Source organism: Prionailurus viverrinus, chromosome B1, assembly GCF_022837055.1.
Source record: "Prionailurus viverrinus isolate Anna chromosome B1, UM_Priviv_1.0, whole genome shotgun sequence".
NCBI lineage: Eukaryota > Metazoa > Chordata > Mammalia > Carnivora > Felidae > Prionailurus > Prionailurus viverrinus.
The window spans coordinates 601066-616513 of NC_062564.1; the positions used below are offsets into that span (position 1 = coordinate 601066).

The 15448-nt window shown below is 48.6% G+C and overlaps 1 protein-coding gene across 3 annotated transcripts in view; it reads right to left on the reverse strand.

Moving 5' to 3' along the window:
- Nucleotides 1–9168: 9168 nt before the first annotated feature.
- Nucleotides 9169–15448, reverse strand: part of TDRP (testis development related protein) — a 40348-nt gene continuing 34068 nt past the window's right edge. For all 3 annotated transcript variants that reach the window (XM_047855282.1, XM_047855283.1, XM_047855284.1), the window contains 2 exons: nucleotides 12712–12815; nucleotides 9169–11574 (listed from right to left, as the gene is read on the reverse strand). In XM_047855282.1, coding sequence (XP_047711238.1) covers nucleotides 11229–11574; nucleotides 12712–12815 — 450 coding nt within the window. In that variant the 3' untranslated portion in view covers nucleotides 9169–11228. The remainder of the gene's footprint in view (nucleotides 11575–12711; nucleotides 12816–15448) is intronic.

Here is a 15448-nt window from a genome sequence, read left to right on the forward strand (position 1 = left end):
AAAAAAAAAATCACTTTTATTTGGTAGTCATTTTGAGGAATTTGCGCAGGTAAATACAACCACCTTTCTACTCTTTATGCAGAAAACTCCAGTGTCATTTTTAAAACTTTAATTATGGTAAAATACACACAAAATTCATAATCTTAACCACTGGTAAGTGTCCAGGGGCATTAAGTACATTCAGATTGAACAGCCCCCACCACTGTCCCCTTCCAGAACTTTCCACCTTCCCAGACTGAAACTCTGTCCCCATTAAACGCTGACTTCTGCTCCCAAGCTCCTGGCACTGCCATCTACTGTCTCCGTGGATGACCTACCCTGGATATATACAATACCTGGATTCACACAGCATTTGTCCCTTTGTGGCTGCCTTTTTCACTTAAAATAATGTCCTCAAGGTCCATCTGTGTTGTAGTAGGTGTGAGAGTTTCCTGACTCTTTAAGGCTAAATAATATCCTGTTGTTTTGTTTTGTTCATCTGTGGACAGACACTTGGTGGCTTCCACTTTTTGACTGCTGTGAACATGGGTGTGTAAATATGTCCTCAAGAATGGGGCGCCTGGGCATCCAGATTGGCCGGGAAGAGGTCAAACTTTCACTCTTTGCAGATGACGTGATACTGTATATGGAAAACCCAAAAGATTCCACCAAAAAACTGCTAAAATTGATTCATGAATTCAGCAGAGTTGCAGGATATAAAATCAATGCACAGAAATCAGTTGCATTCCTATACACCAACAATGGAGTGACAGAGAAATCAAGGAATCAATCCCATTTACAGTTGCACAAAAAACCATAAAATACCTAGGAATAAATCCAACCAAAGAGGTGAAAAATCATACACTGAAAACTATAGAAAGCTTATGAAAGAAATTGAAGACACAAAAAAATGGAAAAAGATTCCATGCTCCTGGATACGAAGACCAAATACTGTTAAAGGGTCGATACTACCCAAAGCAATCTACATATTCAGTGCAATCCCATCAAAGTAACACCAGCATTCTTCACAGAGCTAGAACAAATAATCCTAAAATTTGTATGGAACCAGAAAAGCCCCCGACTAGCCAAAGCAATCTTGAAAAAGAAAACCAAAGCAGGAGGCATCACAATCCCAGACTTCAAGCTCTACTACAAAGCCGTCATCATCAAGACAGTATGGGACTGGCACAAGAACAGACACTCAGATCAATGGAACAGAATTGAGAACCCAGAAATGGACCCCCAAACGTATGCCAACTCATCTTTGACAAAGCAGGAAAGAATATTCCATGGAATAAAGACCGTCTCTTCAAGTGGTGCTGGGAAAACTGGACAGCGACATGCAGAAGAATGAACCTGGACCACTTTCTTACACCATACACAAGAATAAACTCAAAGTGGATGGAAGACCTCAATGTCTGACAGGAAGCCATCAAAATCCTCAAGGAGAAAGCAGGCAAAAACCTCTTTGATCTTGGCCGCAGCAACTCCTTACTCAACACGTCTCCAGAGGCAAGGGAAACAAAAGCAAAAATGAACTACTGGGACCTCATCAAAATAAAAAGCTTCTGCACAGCGAAGGAAACAGTCGGCAAAACTAAAAGGCAACTGACAGAATGGGAAGAGTATTTGCAAATGGCATATCAGATAAAGGGTTAGTATCCAAAATCTACAAAGAACTTCTCAAACTCAGCATCCAGAGAACAAATAATCCAAGGAAGAAATGGGCAAAAGACATGAATAGACACTTCTCCAAAGAAGACATCCAGAGGGCCAACCGACACATGAAAAAATGCTCAACATGACTTGTCATCAGGGAAATACAAATCAAAACCACAAGGAGATACCATCTGACACCTGTCAGAATGGCTAGCATTAACAACTCAGGCACAACAGATATGGGCGAGGATGCGGAGAAAGGGAATCTCTCTTGCACTGCTGGTGGGAATGCAAGCTGGTGCAGCCACTCTGGAAAATAGTGTGGAGGTTCCTCAAAAAACTAAAAATAGAACTACCCTACGACCCAGCAATTGCACTACTAGGTATTTATCCAAGGGATACAGGTGTGCTGTTTCGAAGGGACACATTCACCCTAATGTTTATAGCAGCACTATCAACAACAGCCAAAGTATGGAAAGAGCCCAAACATTCACTGATGGATGAATGGATAAAGAAGATGTGTGATATATATATGTGTGTGTATGTATGTGTGTGTGTATACACACACACACACACATACACACACATATACATACAGTGGAGTATTACTTAGCAATTAAAAAGAATGAAATCTTGCCATTTGCAACTACATGGATGGAACTGGAGGGTATTATGCTAAGTGAAATTAGTCAGAGAAAGACAAAAATCATATGACTTCACTCATATGAGGACTTTAAGAGACAAAACAGATGAACATAAGGGAAGGGAAACAAAAATAATATAAAAACAGGGAGGGGGACAAAACAGAAGAGACTCCTAAATATGGAAAACAGGGTTACTGGAGGGATTGTGGGAGTGGGGCTAGACTAAATGGGTAAGGGGCACTAAGGAATCTACTCCTGAAATCATTGTTGCACTATATGCTATCTAATTTGGATGTAAATTAAAAAAAAAAAAAAGAACGGGGTGCCTGGGTGGCTCAGTTGAGTGTCCGACTTCTGCTCAGGTCATGATCTCACAGTTTGTGGGTTCAAGCCCCACGTCGGGCTCTGTGCTGACAGCTCAGAGCCTGGTTCCTGCTTCGGATTTTGTGTCTTCCTCTTTCTCTGCCCCTCCCCTGCTCATCCTCTCTGTCAAAAATATGTAATATTAAAAAAAAAGTTTAAGATTCTATTTTGACTCCTTTGGATAAATACCCAGAAACAGAACTGCTGGATCAGTTGCTAATTGTGTTAATCCTGTTTTGAGGAAGTGCTGTACCGTGTTCCCCAGACACTGTACCATTTCTTACCCTGCCAACAATGCCAAAGCGGTCCGGCTTCTCCATATTCTTCCCACACTTGTCACCTTCTGAGGTCGTTCCTGTACAGTAACCACCCTAACGGGCATGAGGCGTCTTGGTGGTTTGGATTCGCATGTCCCTGATGAAGAGTGACGTTGAGCATCTTTCCATGTGTCCGCTGGCATGTGTGTGTTGTGTTTGGAGAGAGGTCTATTCAAGTCCTCTGCCCACGTTTTAGTGAAGTTGTGTTTTTGTTGTCTAGTTGCAGGAGTTCTCCCTATATTCTGGATACTCCTTACAGGTATGTGACTTGAAGATCCTGCCCCACTGTGCGGGTTGTCTTCTCATGGTTATGTCTTTGATGCTTACACTTGGCAATTTAATGGAGCCCATTTCTCTCTTTCTCCTGTTGTTGGCTGACCTTTTCATCTCTGCAGAGATCACTGACAAATCCAAGGTCATGAAATTCTCTCCCTGCTTTTGCCCAAGGCTTTTAGTTTTATTTAGCCTTTGTGTTTAGGCATTTGGTGAAAGGTATGGTGGAAGGTAAGAGCCTGACTTCATTCTTTCATGTGTGGACATCCGGTTTTCCGAGCACCATTTGTTGAAAACACTGCCCTTTCTGTCCCTGTATGGTGTTGGCACCCTTGTCTAAAATCATGGTGTGAGGGTTTCTTCCCAGGCTCTCTGTTCTACTCATTGGTCTCTATTGGTCTAAATGTGTTCTTATGCCAGGACCAAACTATTTTCATTACTGTAGCATTTTACAGAGAGAGAGTGCACACAAGTAGGGGAGGGGCAGAGGGAGCCCCTCTCTCTCCCACTCTCTCCCTCCCAAGAGGGAGGGAAGAATCCCAAGCAGGCTCCGTGCTCAGCCCAGAGCCTGACATGAGGCCCAATCCCACGACCCAAGATCCTGGAATCATAACCTGAGCTGAAATCAAGAGTTGGACACTCAACCAACTGAGCCACCCAGGTGCCCTTTCATAGTGCGTTTTGAAATCAGGATGTGTGTGTCCTCCAACTTTGTTCTTTTTCAGGATTGTTTTGGCTACTTGGGATCCCTTGAGATTCTATGTAAATTTTACCATCTTTTTTGTTTCTGCAAAAAAATGCCATGGGATTTTGATGAGATTGCATTTAATCTATAGATCAATCTGGTGGTGCTACCGTCTTAATATGAAGTCTTACACCCACAGGCACAGGGGGGTCTATGTATCTGTGTCTCCTCTAGTTTCTTTAAGCCACGTTTTGTAGTTTTCGGTGTACGATGCTTAGCCTCTGCCATTGCGTTTATTCTTAAGTATTTTATTCTTTGTTGCTTTTATAAATGAAATTTTCTTAATTGCCTTTTGTGATTTCTCATTGTTAGCGTGTGTAAATGGATGCATCTGTTGTTTGGATACTGATTTTTTAATCCTTCAACTTTCCTGAGCTTGTTTATTGCATTTTTTGGTGGTTTTTGGTTTTCTTCATTTTTTTTTGGTCTTGGAAGAAATCTTTAGGGTTTTCTACAAATAAGATCATGTTATCTATAAACATAATTTTGTGTCTTCCTCCAATTAGGATGCCTTTTATTTCTTGTCTAAGTGCTGTGGCAAAGACTTCCAGTGCTATGTGGAGAAGGAGTGGTGAGAGAGGGTCCTTGTCTCACTCTGGATCTTAGAGGAAAAGCTCTTGGTCTTTTGTCAATAAGGAGGATGTTAGTTGTGGGCTTTTTTAATGTCCCTTTGTAAGATCAGGCAGAATCCTATCTTAGTTGAGTTTTTTGTTTTTTGTTTTTTGTTTTTTTTTTTTACCAAGTGGCTTTTCTCCATTGGTTGTGATCATGTTTTTCCCTTCTCTCTGTTAACGTGTATGGTAAATTGTTTTACCACTCAGTGGATTTTATCCCTTACTGAAAGTGGAGGGATTGATGTTTTTTGCACTGTACCCTGGAGTTTCCAATTTCCTCCTTCAATTCTATCACTGTTGGCTGCAGGTGTGATTATCGATCTTCTTGATGAATTCTCAACTGTTTTCTTTATTTAAACAACATGAAGATGATAAAATTATAGGATGTCTGCGATTGACTTTAATGTCTTTGGTCAGTCAGGGGCACCTCGATAAAACAAAATGGGGTCATCACTGGCCGGATGGGTGGGTACACACAGGACTTTATACCCAGGCTTAGCAGACTCGTGTAGACATTCTGGGCTTTGTGGGCTACATGCTGCCTTACCCCCAAGGGCTTGGCTGCGACACCGCGATGCAGGCAGCCTCCCCACGAGTGACTGTGCCACGTGCCAGACTTTGTGGACACAGAAACATGCATTTCATAGACTTCCCGTGTGTTGTGATATAGGATTCTTTTAAGAGTTTTCACCATTTAAAAATGTAAAAATAATTCCTGTGGGCCATGCAAAAACAGGTGGTGGGCCAAATTTAGCTAGTAGGCAGTAGTTTGCCAACCCATTACTTATAGAAAAGTATGTTTGATATTTTCCATTTTACTTTTGCAATAAAAAAAACAGGTAACAGGTATTTCAAAAAGTAGTATATGTCCACTGTAAAAAGCTTTCTTAAAAAGCCAATCCACAGAAAATTTTAAATGCTACCCATAATTCTACTTGAGGTAATTATTCATATTTGGATACATTTTCACAATATTTTTATGTTACTTTTGAAGACACATAAGCTCCCAAACATAAAGTGAGGGAGAGAGGAGGATGTGGTGCCCTCCTGGAGCATCCAGAGTTGAGTGTCTCCAGAGGGATGGTTTCTCCTCTGGTTCCTGGGAAAGTTGGCTTCATGTGCTTCCACGTGTTGAGCTTGGAGACTTCTTTCAGAACAGAAATTCTTGGTGTCTCTCCATTTACCCTACTGACCAGTTCTGAAGTCTCCAGGGAGGAGAATTCTGAAATTCTAGTGATTGGGGGGTTGGGGGAACCCACTTCTCCAAACTCCATTGGAGTGAATGGTATTCCCCTTCCACTTCCAGACTTGTTCAGCTTTCTTGAAAATAGTTAAACTTTGCACTTTTTAAATCCTGTAAATATTTTCCTAAAACTCTAACACTGATCTTGACTTAGTAAGGAAATCACAGTCAATAGAAGTAATCCCAAAGAGATCAGTAATAATGAGTTGTTCGGAAAGCTGAAATTATACACGGCCTTTATCACCAAATGAAAATATCTCCTCTGCAATTCTGGAAAACCATGTTAAGACCATTTCTAATTGCATACGTTTATCCATCCAAATGGACATCCTTGTTGTGCAGCACGGCTGCTACCGAGGTGGACATGAGAATCCGGGCCAACAGACGGAGGTTATAAGGGCTTGGCGACATGATCGGAGCCTCTGGAGACCCGTCACCAGACTACAGGTGGGAGGCAGCCTGGCCGACACCAGAGAACGACTCGGAGTGTCCGACCCCTGCGTGGGTACGTCCTGATGATGGCGCCCACCCAGGATGGTGGAAACGGACACAGCCTCCAGCATGGCAGACCTGCCTCCACTGCTTGGGGAAACTTAACCCTAACTTACCATGTCTAACATTTATGAGTTTTTACCAAGCCAGATACGATTCATATACCATATCCTGGTTTTGAGGAAAAAGAAGCTAAAAAGACATTTTTCAGCCACATGGAAAACTCTACTTGAATAATTTTGTTAGTTGTGCCTGTGATACAGTGGTGGTTCAGGGGAATATCATTTTTAGATGTGTATACTGACAGCACTTAGGGTTGAAATGTCATGATGTCTGTAGTTTACATCTAAATGCTTAAATGAATCGCTTTCTAAATGTTGAAAAGTGACTTGGTAGCTGGCTGGGCTGTCAGATGGCCTGTCACAGAAAGTGCTTCCTTTTTACATGAAAAGGGAAGAGCCCAGGGTGGAAGTCCCCGAGATCGCCGCATGAACGGCCTTTGATCCGTGGAGGAGGAACGTGGTGCTGGTTCAATCAGAGACCGTGGGTGAGAGGCCAGGAGGTGGGGGAGGCTTGCAGCAGAGCCAAAGGTGCCCGTTGAGGAGAACGGATTCCGTCCCAGCAGGTCCTCGGCTGTGGTGGAGCCCGGCTCCCCCGGAAGGAGATGTGCATGGAATTGTGTTCACAGCGGGGCGGATGGTGTAGGGCAGGCCTTCAAAACCAAGGACATAACCAGGCTGTGTGGGTGACAACCGTCTTACGGAAAGGTGCCACCAATGCTTTATTGAGAAAGTCAAAGAATACTCGGAAGAGAAAGGGTTTGAACTGAAAGTCTTACTGGCAGATGACGCACCTGACGAGCCTATATTTTCACCTCTAGATATAAGCACACACAACCTCACTGCTTCAACCCCTGGGCCTGGGCAGCTGGCTGGTCACAGCCACTTGTGCGCACGGTGACTTTGTTCCACCCGCACGCGGTGCAGACCCTGATCTGGACACAACGTGCCAGAGGAAGGCCTTGCTGCTGTTGATGCCACCACAGTGCTGGAACCAGAGCCTGTGCTCCCAGGGCCAGCCTGGTGCGACCAAAGCACAGTGGAGCTGCCAGCACGAGGTGAGGAAGTAGGGGAGCTCTGAGGGTTTAGGAGGGCCTGCCAAGTGCCCTGTAGAGGGACACCGGGATGCCCAGGCGCTCCCGACACCCACCGAGGGGCTCCGATTGCACAGGCACCTGACGGCAGTTACTAAAAGGACCCTCGATGGAAGTCGGTATCCAAGCCGGCCCTGCTGTCACCCCAGGGTCATAGCCTCTGCAGCCACACTCCCAGGAGCAAAGAAATGACAGTTTCACTCCTGTGTTCTCCCAACCAGATGGCCATTAGTGGCCTGAGGCCGCGTCACTGCCCTCACTGCGACTGCCCTGTCTGGTCGTCACAGAAAGAAGGGTCAGCACAGCACAGTGGAGGTGTTTTGAGAAAGACGACACTCCCGTGACTCCTCCCACAGCATGTTGTTGTGATCATCACTGTGCCTAATTTATAAATTACCTGGGCCGGGAGCCCAGCATCTTGTGACCAGCCCTCCTGGGACCTGAGCCGTGGCCGGGTGGGAGCCCCTGTGAACCCCTTGTACTGAGGATACAATGCCTCAGTGCGGCCCAGGCTGGGCCCGTGAATGGATCCCGTGGGAGCCCCGCTCCAGGGAACCAACGTCTAGAACCAGCAAGGACCTGCCCACGGCCAGCCTGACAGCAGACGAGTCCTCCACGGCCAGCCCACCCACGCGTGGACGGGGACAGCTCCCCGGCCCCTAGGAGCACACTGAATCGCTCAGGGAATGTCTGACGCCGCCTCGTCAGAGGTTTGCACTGCTTTTGCAACAGAACCCACCCCGGGGTTCAGCTCCTCACCCGGGGGACGGTGGGGAACCTTTATTGAAAAGTATCCCATCATTGGAAAAGCCGTCTTAGCCAATTAGTCTTCGTGGCTTACTGAATAGTGCGCCACCTGCTGGTCTTCTACACAGGCAAAGGAAGAGCCGCTGAGGAATAAGCAGAGAAACCAGGAGACCAGGAGTAAGCAGGAGCAGAGAGCGGGCAGAGGAAGCTCCCAGGATGCACGGGGACCCCCGCACTGCAGGCAGGTTTGGGGGGCAGCCGGGGCGTGGCCCCACGGGTGAGGCAGGGTGTGGACGACCAGGGTGATGGGACACGGACTGGCTCTCCACTGAGACAAGGAAGGGAAACCGCCACTCAGGCACCCATGGATAGGGAAGGAAATCAGTGCCCCCCACCACCCCCCGTGCCTCCCCGAAAGTGCCTGCTCCCTGAGACCCACGGATGTCCGCCCGCGTGCTTCCCCAGCTCTTGAGGTACGAACCTGTCTCCTCTGACACGGGCCACCTTCTCAAAGACTTATGTCTAAGGGATGGTCATCTTTTTAAAAGATAAAGGTGCTGGGGCACCTGGGTGGCTCAGTCAGCTGAGTGTCCCACTCAGGGCATGATCTCACGGTTCGTGGGTTTGAGCCCCATATCAGGCTCTGTGCTGACAGCTCGGTCTGGAACCTGCTTCAGATTCTGTGTCTCCCTCTTTCTCTGCCCCCCCCCCCACCCCGCACCCCACTCTCTCTGAAAAACACTTCGGTGATTAAGTAAAACTGTTGCGGATGTGTTCCTGATGCTTAGCTACATGAAGGGAAAGCGCGCTTATTACCACGCTTTTATCTTTAAGCCCCAGAGCACGCACACCCCTCCCCCACGCACAGGTGCTGCGACCTGGCTCCTGACAGACTGAGGGCGGAAAAAGGCAGATATGCAAAAGATACATCTTGGAAACTTAGGTTGAAATTGGCATTTATTTATGAAAAAGTCTACACGTACTGTTTGCATTTTAAAATGAGGTTTAAGGTATCAAGAAAAGTGCCATTAGCTTTATAGTGGTTAAAGTCACCGGAGCATTTACCTTGGAGTAGATGCCAATAGTCATGCAAACTAATAATGAAAGAGGAAATTGATTTTTTTTAAAAAACCTCAGGATTAAGAATGAATTCTAACTTTCTTTGAAGCCACTCACTTTCCTTAAAAAAAACCAGCAACAGTAGGAGGAGCACAGACCACTTTACACAGTGAAGGTGTGTGTTCACAGGCTGCAAACAAAACCCCACATCAAAACCACATTCTCTTTAACCTGTGAACCACACAAAGTTGCTTTGGTAAATTCTGATCAAGGAAAAATACTTTTCTCCCAAAGCACATCAATAAATACATTAAAAACCACAAACATACTTATTTTCATGTAATCAGATGCAACAGAAGAGTTTATTTTTACGTTAATCTTTGCAGACAGGAAAAATGATTGACAGTGCACGCTCCACTTCCCATCTGGCTTTGTCTTCGGATTTGAGAAACAGTATTATGAAGGCGTAGGTGGCCAACCCCACGTCACAGACTTCCACAGCGGTGAGTGACAGGCACTTAGCATCCCCACATGACTCTGCAGCGGCCCACAGGGTGCGACTCACACCTGCCGGCCGGGGACCCCCCCCCCCCCCAAACGAGGCAGCTTCGCAGAGCCTCGGACACAGTGTTTATTTCCCCGGGCCTCTGGCTCCCGCTGCAGAATCCTTGCATAAACCCGCCACCGTGGGCATAGCTGGAGGGGACGCGGGGTGGCGGCCTAGCTACCGACCCATTTACCTGAGGAAACAAGGCTTTCCCTGCAACGCGAAACCCCCGGCATTTCAAGGTTCGAACACAAACTGGACGAAACACCACTAAAACGTGCCCCCCTTTCCAGACTTGGTCAGGTAAGCTCCTTGTTCAGTTAGCACAAGACGGGAGAAAGACAGCTACACGGACAGAGGACAGACGGACACTGTTCCCCCTCGGGAGTCCTGCCGTCAGGCCCGCGCGGTGACCCCCAAGAAGGTTAAATGAGCAGCACGGAGGAGGACAGTGTTTTTCACGAGAGGTTTGCACAGTGTAACTGGAGGTTTTTGTTTTTAACCCAAAAAAACCCCTATGCCTTTTCTTTCAAACCACGTTACCTCAGACAGACTGGAGTGCCACCTGCTGTGGAGACCTGTGTGGCCTCCCTTCGAACACCCAACACCTGGACATCACAGAGAGGCACTTGCAGTGTTTTATACAGTTTAAACTCCATCAGCAAGTCGGGATTTGCCAAACACAAGAGTGTCTAAACGGATCCACACTTTATGGTTCCTTAACCTGCGATCAGAGAATGTGAAGATCAAGCCATGAAGTTCAGGACCAGTGACAGGCACGCTTGGTCACCAGCCAGCGCGCACGCGGGTCGAGACCACAGCCACCACCCGGCACGCACACGAGACCCCTCCTCCCAGGGCACAAGACGAAGACGTGTGCACGTGGTGGCATTTCACGCTTGACCGAACGTAGCCTCTGCTTCCCCGGTATCTAAAATGAGAAGAAGTTCAACTTGCTAGGTTAACCGAGTTCAATGCAACTGAACGTGACCTCGGGAAGACTGGTCTGGCGCCCGGATGGCAGACTCCTGCTGACGGGAGGACGGCGCGGCTGCTACGGTCTCGAGAGTCACAGAGGCGCACGGATGCCACATGCGGGGGGCGGGGGACATGATGAAGACCGCGCGAGGCGGCTCCGCGGCCGGACGCCAGGCTGTGGGGGCTGTCGCGGGGCCGCCTCGGACGCACACACACCCTCTGGGGGCCCCCCCCGCCAAGCCCGCGGAGGGGGACCGTCCAAATGTGGGCACGCAGAGGAGAGCCCCCGCCGTCCACACGAAAGGCCCGGACGCCCCGACGCAAACGGACACGCCGGGAATCAGCAGACCGAGAGCCCGCACGCCACCAGCAGTGGGGCTGCGCGGGCCCCTCTGGGGGGCGGCGTGCCCGCAGGTCACTCCAGCTCCTCCCAGTCGTCGGTCAGGTGGCCTCGGCTCTGCCGTCGGATGCCAACCAGCTTCCCGGCCGACCGGAGGCTCCAGCGCGAGCTGTTCCCCGAGCTGGCCAGGCTGGTGTATTTGCTGCGGCCGCCAGCGCCCTCCTCCCAGCCCGGCCCGGACGGGCGGCCGCTCGCGGGGTCGCCCGGCCCAGCGCTCACGTCCTCCAGGGCAAGTCGGGGAGGCTCCCAGCCTTCGATCTCATCTGGCTTCTTCGACTGTATGTTCTGTTTTAAACCCAAATTGTCCCAAAATCCCGATTTCTTCTCTGTCTTCAGCTCTTCCCTCAACCGTAAGTTAGCTCTGCGGGAGACAAGAGGGCAAGTGTCGGAGGCCGCGGCCCTCAGGGCCTCAAGCAGGGTCTGCGGTAGACACAGCACGTTCTTTGGTGAAAACTTTAAATCACTTAGAAGGGGAACACAAACCTGCAGTGTCAAACTTGAAAGTCAGAAAAGAAAACTTAGTCCCTACACGTCAGAGAAACCAAAGGCCGGATTTTAAGGAGACATGCCAGGCGGCACACAGGCAGAGAGCTGGCTCCCAGGGAGACGCTCGAGTGTCTTGGGTGCAACAAGAAACGCGGGGTCAAATTCAGAAACACAGGGATGGACATTCCTCTGACCAAATCGGTCTTCAGCAGGCTTATTGTACTTAGCAGGCTTGGCTGAAGCACTGAGTGGGGAACTCGTGGAAACCATGCCCCGTGAAGACGGGACACTGCGGGGGGGGGGGGGGGGGGCGGCGCGGAGCACCAGGATGTGTGCGTTGCGGGCTGGTCCCACAGCCCGACTGGACCGAGGGGCCCGTGCACACAGTCCAGCCACGGAGGCGCGCGGAGAGGTCACGGCCAGGGTGCCGCCCAGGCGTCCTCGGGCCTCAACTGAGCACCTGGTCTGCGGTCCGGCTCGCAGAAACTCCCCTCCAGTCAGATGTGCCATTAACTGTTGCTGAATTTGGTATTTTCGTGTTTAAATACACTTTTTAGAATTTCAGTTACAGTAAACGTCAATGTGTCAGTTTAACTATATTCAATTTTCCAAAGTCTTTTACAGTTCACCAGTCCTTTGCATTTTTAACTTTTTTCCCTTGATTTTTTAAAGCTAGAATATCTCCAGCACGGCTACAGGCCCTGGAAGGCTAACGCGTTCCACTTACAGTTCTGAGTTCAAGAGCTCGTCTGAGGAAACGCCTTCTTCCACTTTTCCCTAACCTCTCAAAAGGTCCTTCTGGCCACCCTTGTGACCTTCTCCCAGAAAAACATTTTACTCGTTTTGTCTCCTGAATGTCAAAACTAGTACAACCCACTTCTGTCTACTCCCTGGGGAAGGAAACCCTCCTATCTGCCCGCGAGACGGAGGGACGGACCACAGTTTTGAGGTAACGTCACCCGTGGCACCTGCCTCCCTGGAGACCATAGCACTTGAACCCACGGACACTTACCCTTTGGACTTGGGGGATTTACATCTTTCAAGCAGTTGCTGTTCATCGTCTTTATTAAACAGAGAAGTCACTTCCTTCCAGCCTCGGAAGCTTGCTCCCTGAACCTAGTAAGAGGTTAGAAAAAGATACAGTCTGAGGTAGTAAATAAACAGTAACCATGGAGCTTGAAGTTAGAAAAGAAACCAGCACGGCCTGCCTTCCTCCGCCGCGTCTGCACACGGGCAGTTCCCCCTGGCTGTAGGTGACCACAGAGGTCACACACATGGCACCCGCCACCAGCACGTCCAGGCCGCCAGGGTCACTCCCCCACGTTCCGGAACAGGCTGGCCAACAGTCCTATGTTGGGACAGCCATACCAGGCTGGGGCGCGGGGGGCGGGGGGGTTGGAGAGGAGGTCACTTTACTGAGTCTGTCCCAGTCCAGACGTGTCTCAGTCAATGCCTGGCACCTCAGACTCAAAGGTCTGTGTTAATAAGGAATGGAGGAAGGGGCAGGTCCCCTGAGCAGGTGCCTTGTGCGTGAACTCACCGAGCTGGGCCTGGATTCCTCTTGTTTGTGAGGGAGTGGAGGGGAACAGAGGGGGACTCCTAGGGGGCAGACCTAGCTTTCAGATACTTTGACATGTTAAATATGTAACATAAAGTGACTGTGGACACTGGACCAAGAGGCTGCATGATGGCCACGGCTTCCGACAGTATCTGAGAACAGAGAAAATGGCTCGTTGACGAACCTGCTGGGCGACCCGATGGCCCAGCAGCCCCAAGAGGGTCCAATCCTGAGTGTAAATGTGGGTGCGAGCTGGTCAGGGCCGCCCCATGGGAGAACTGTTCTCGATGAGGAGGCCTTTTCAGAGTGTGCAGATGAGCTGGGGGGCCGGCTACGTCCTCCTGTGCTGCGGTCACCAGGCGGGGGGGGGGGGGGGGGGGGGGGGGACGTGAGCCAGCAGCAGTGCTGTCCAGCCCCGGGGTCCTCTTTGTTCTCAGCTTCCCTGTCGACTCTGTATCAACTTCTGCACGTTAATAAATTTCCATTCGTAACTTTTCAGTCTTTCTACCGTGTGCCCCGGCCGTTCCTCACCCTCCTTAAAAGAAGAAGCCAAAAGCTTCTTTTGCCAGGAAGGTCAGAGTTCGTGGGCTCATTCTGTGGGACATCAAATCCTTGTTCGTTCACAGATCTGTTGAAGACCTGGGTTCAGGCAGTGAGGATGGGGGTCTCTACGGACAGGTGACACTGGAAGAGGCAGAAGTCACATGGAAGGAACTACACGGACAGATGATAGATGGCAGCAGACCCACAGAGCAGAGGAGCCGGCGGTGAGTGCCCGTGTGACTCGGTGGGGCGGGTGGAACTGTGTGCAGCCACGGCCGGCCGGGCACTCGGCTCCGTGGGCCTGACGCCCGTGCCACAGACTGAGCTCTGACCACAGTGGTAGAAAACTAGACATCGTTCAAGGAGGAAAGCGAGAAACGCAGGAACACCTGGAAATTAAAAACCATTCTTCTGAACAGCCAACGGATCAAAGGAGAAATTTAAACAAAAATCTTGGGACGAACAAAAATGGAAAACAACATACAGAAACCCGGGGGATGTAGCAACAGCTGTGCTAAGAGGAAGCTCGTACAGAAACAAGAAAGCCTGCAAGTAAACCACCTAACACTGTGTCTCAAGGTGCCAGAAAAAGAGTAACAAACTGAGCCCAAAGCTGGCGGAATGAAGGAAACGGTAAAGATTAGAGGAGAAATAAGCGAAATACAGAACATAAAACCGACAAATCTTTAGCTAGACTCACCAAGGAAAACAGGAGCCACGTGAACAAAATTTTATGTAAAAGACAGACGACATGACAGCTGATAGCTCATGACCACAGGATGGTAAGAAGCTATGAACAACATACACCAGCAAACTAAATGACCTCGAAAAAATGGATAAATTCTTAGAAACATACAACCTACCAAGACTGAAGTAGGAAGAAATAGAAAATCTGCACAAACCATTACTACGAAGGAGACTGAATCCGTAATCAAAAGTCTCCCAAGGAAGGAAAGCCCCGGACCAGTGGGCTTCACTGGTGACTCTACCGAACACTTTAAAAGAATTAACACTAATCCTTCTCAAACTGTTCCAAAAACTAAAAGAGGAGTTCCACTCCCAAACTCATTTACAAGGAAGGCCCGCATTATCCTAACAGCAAAGCCAGAAAAGGACACTTCAAGCAAAAAAAAGAAAAAAAATGGGCCAGTACCCCTGATGAATATAGATGCAAAAATTCTCAATAAAATACTAGCAGACCCAACTTCACAGCACGTTGTAAGAATCCCTCGCCGAGGTCAAGTGAGATTTATCCCTGGGATGTGAGAATGGTTCAAATACGCAAGTTGATAAACACAGTCCTTCACAAATGAAAGAATCAAAGGAAACAATCTTACCTCAGTAGATGCAAAAAAAGTATTTAACAAAATGCAACACCCACTCATGATTAAAAACTCAACAAATTCGGTATAGAAGGAACAGAACAACTGAGTAAAGGTAATAAATGACAAGCCCACAGCTAACATCGCACTCAGTGGTGAAAGGCTGAAAGCTTCTCTCAGATCAAAAACGAAACAAGGATGCTCACCCCTGTTCAACCTAGCAATGGATGTCCTAGCTAGGGCAACTGGACAAGGAAAAGGAGGAAGGGGCGTCAGAACTGGAAAGGATTATGTGAAACTGTCTCTGGTTGCAGAATACATGATTT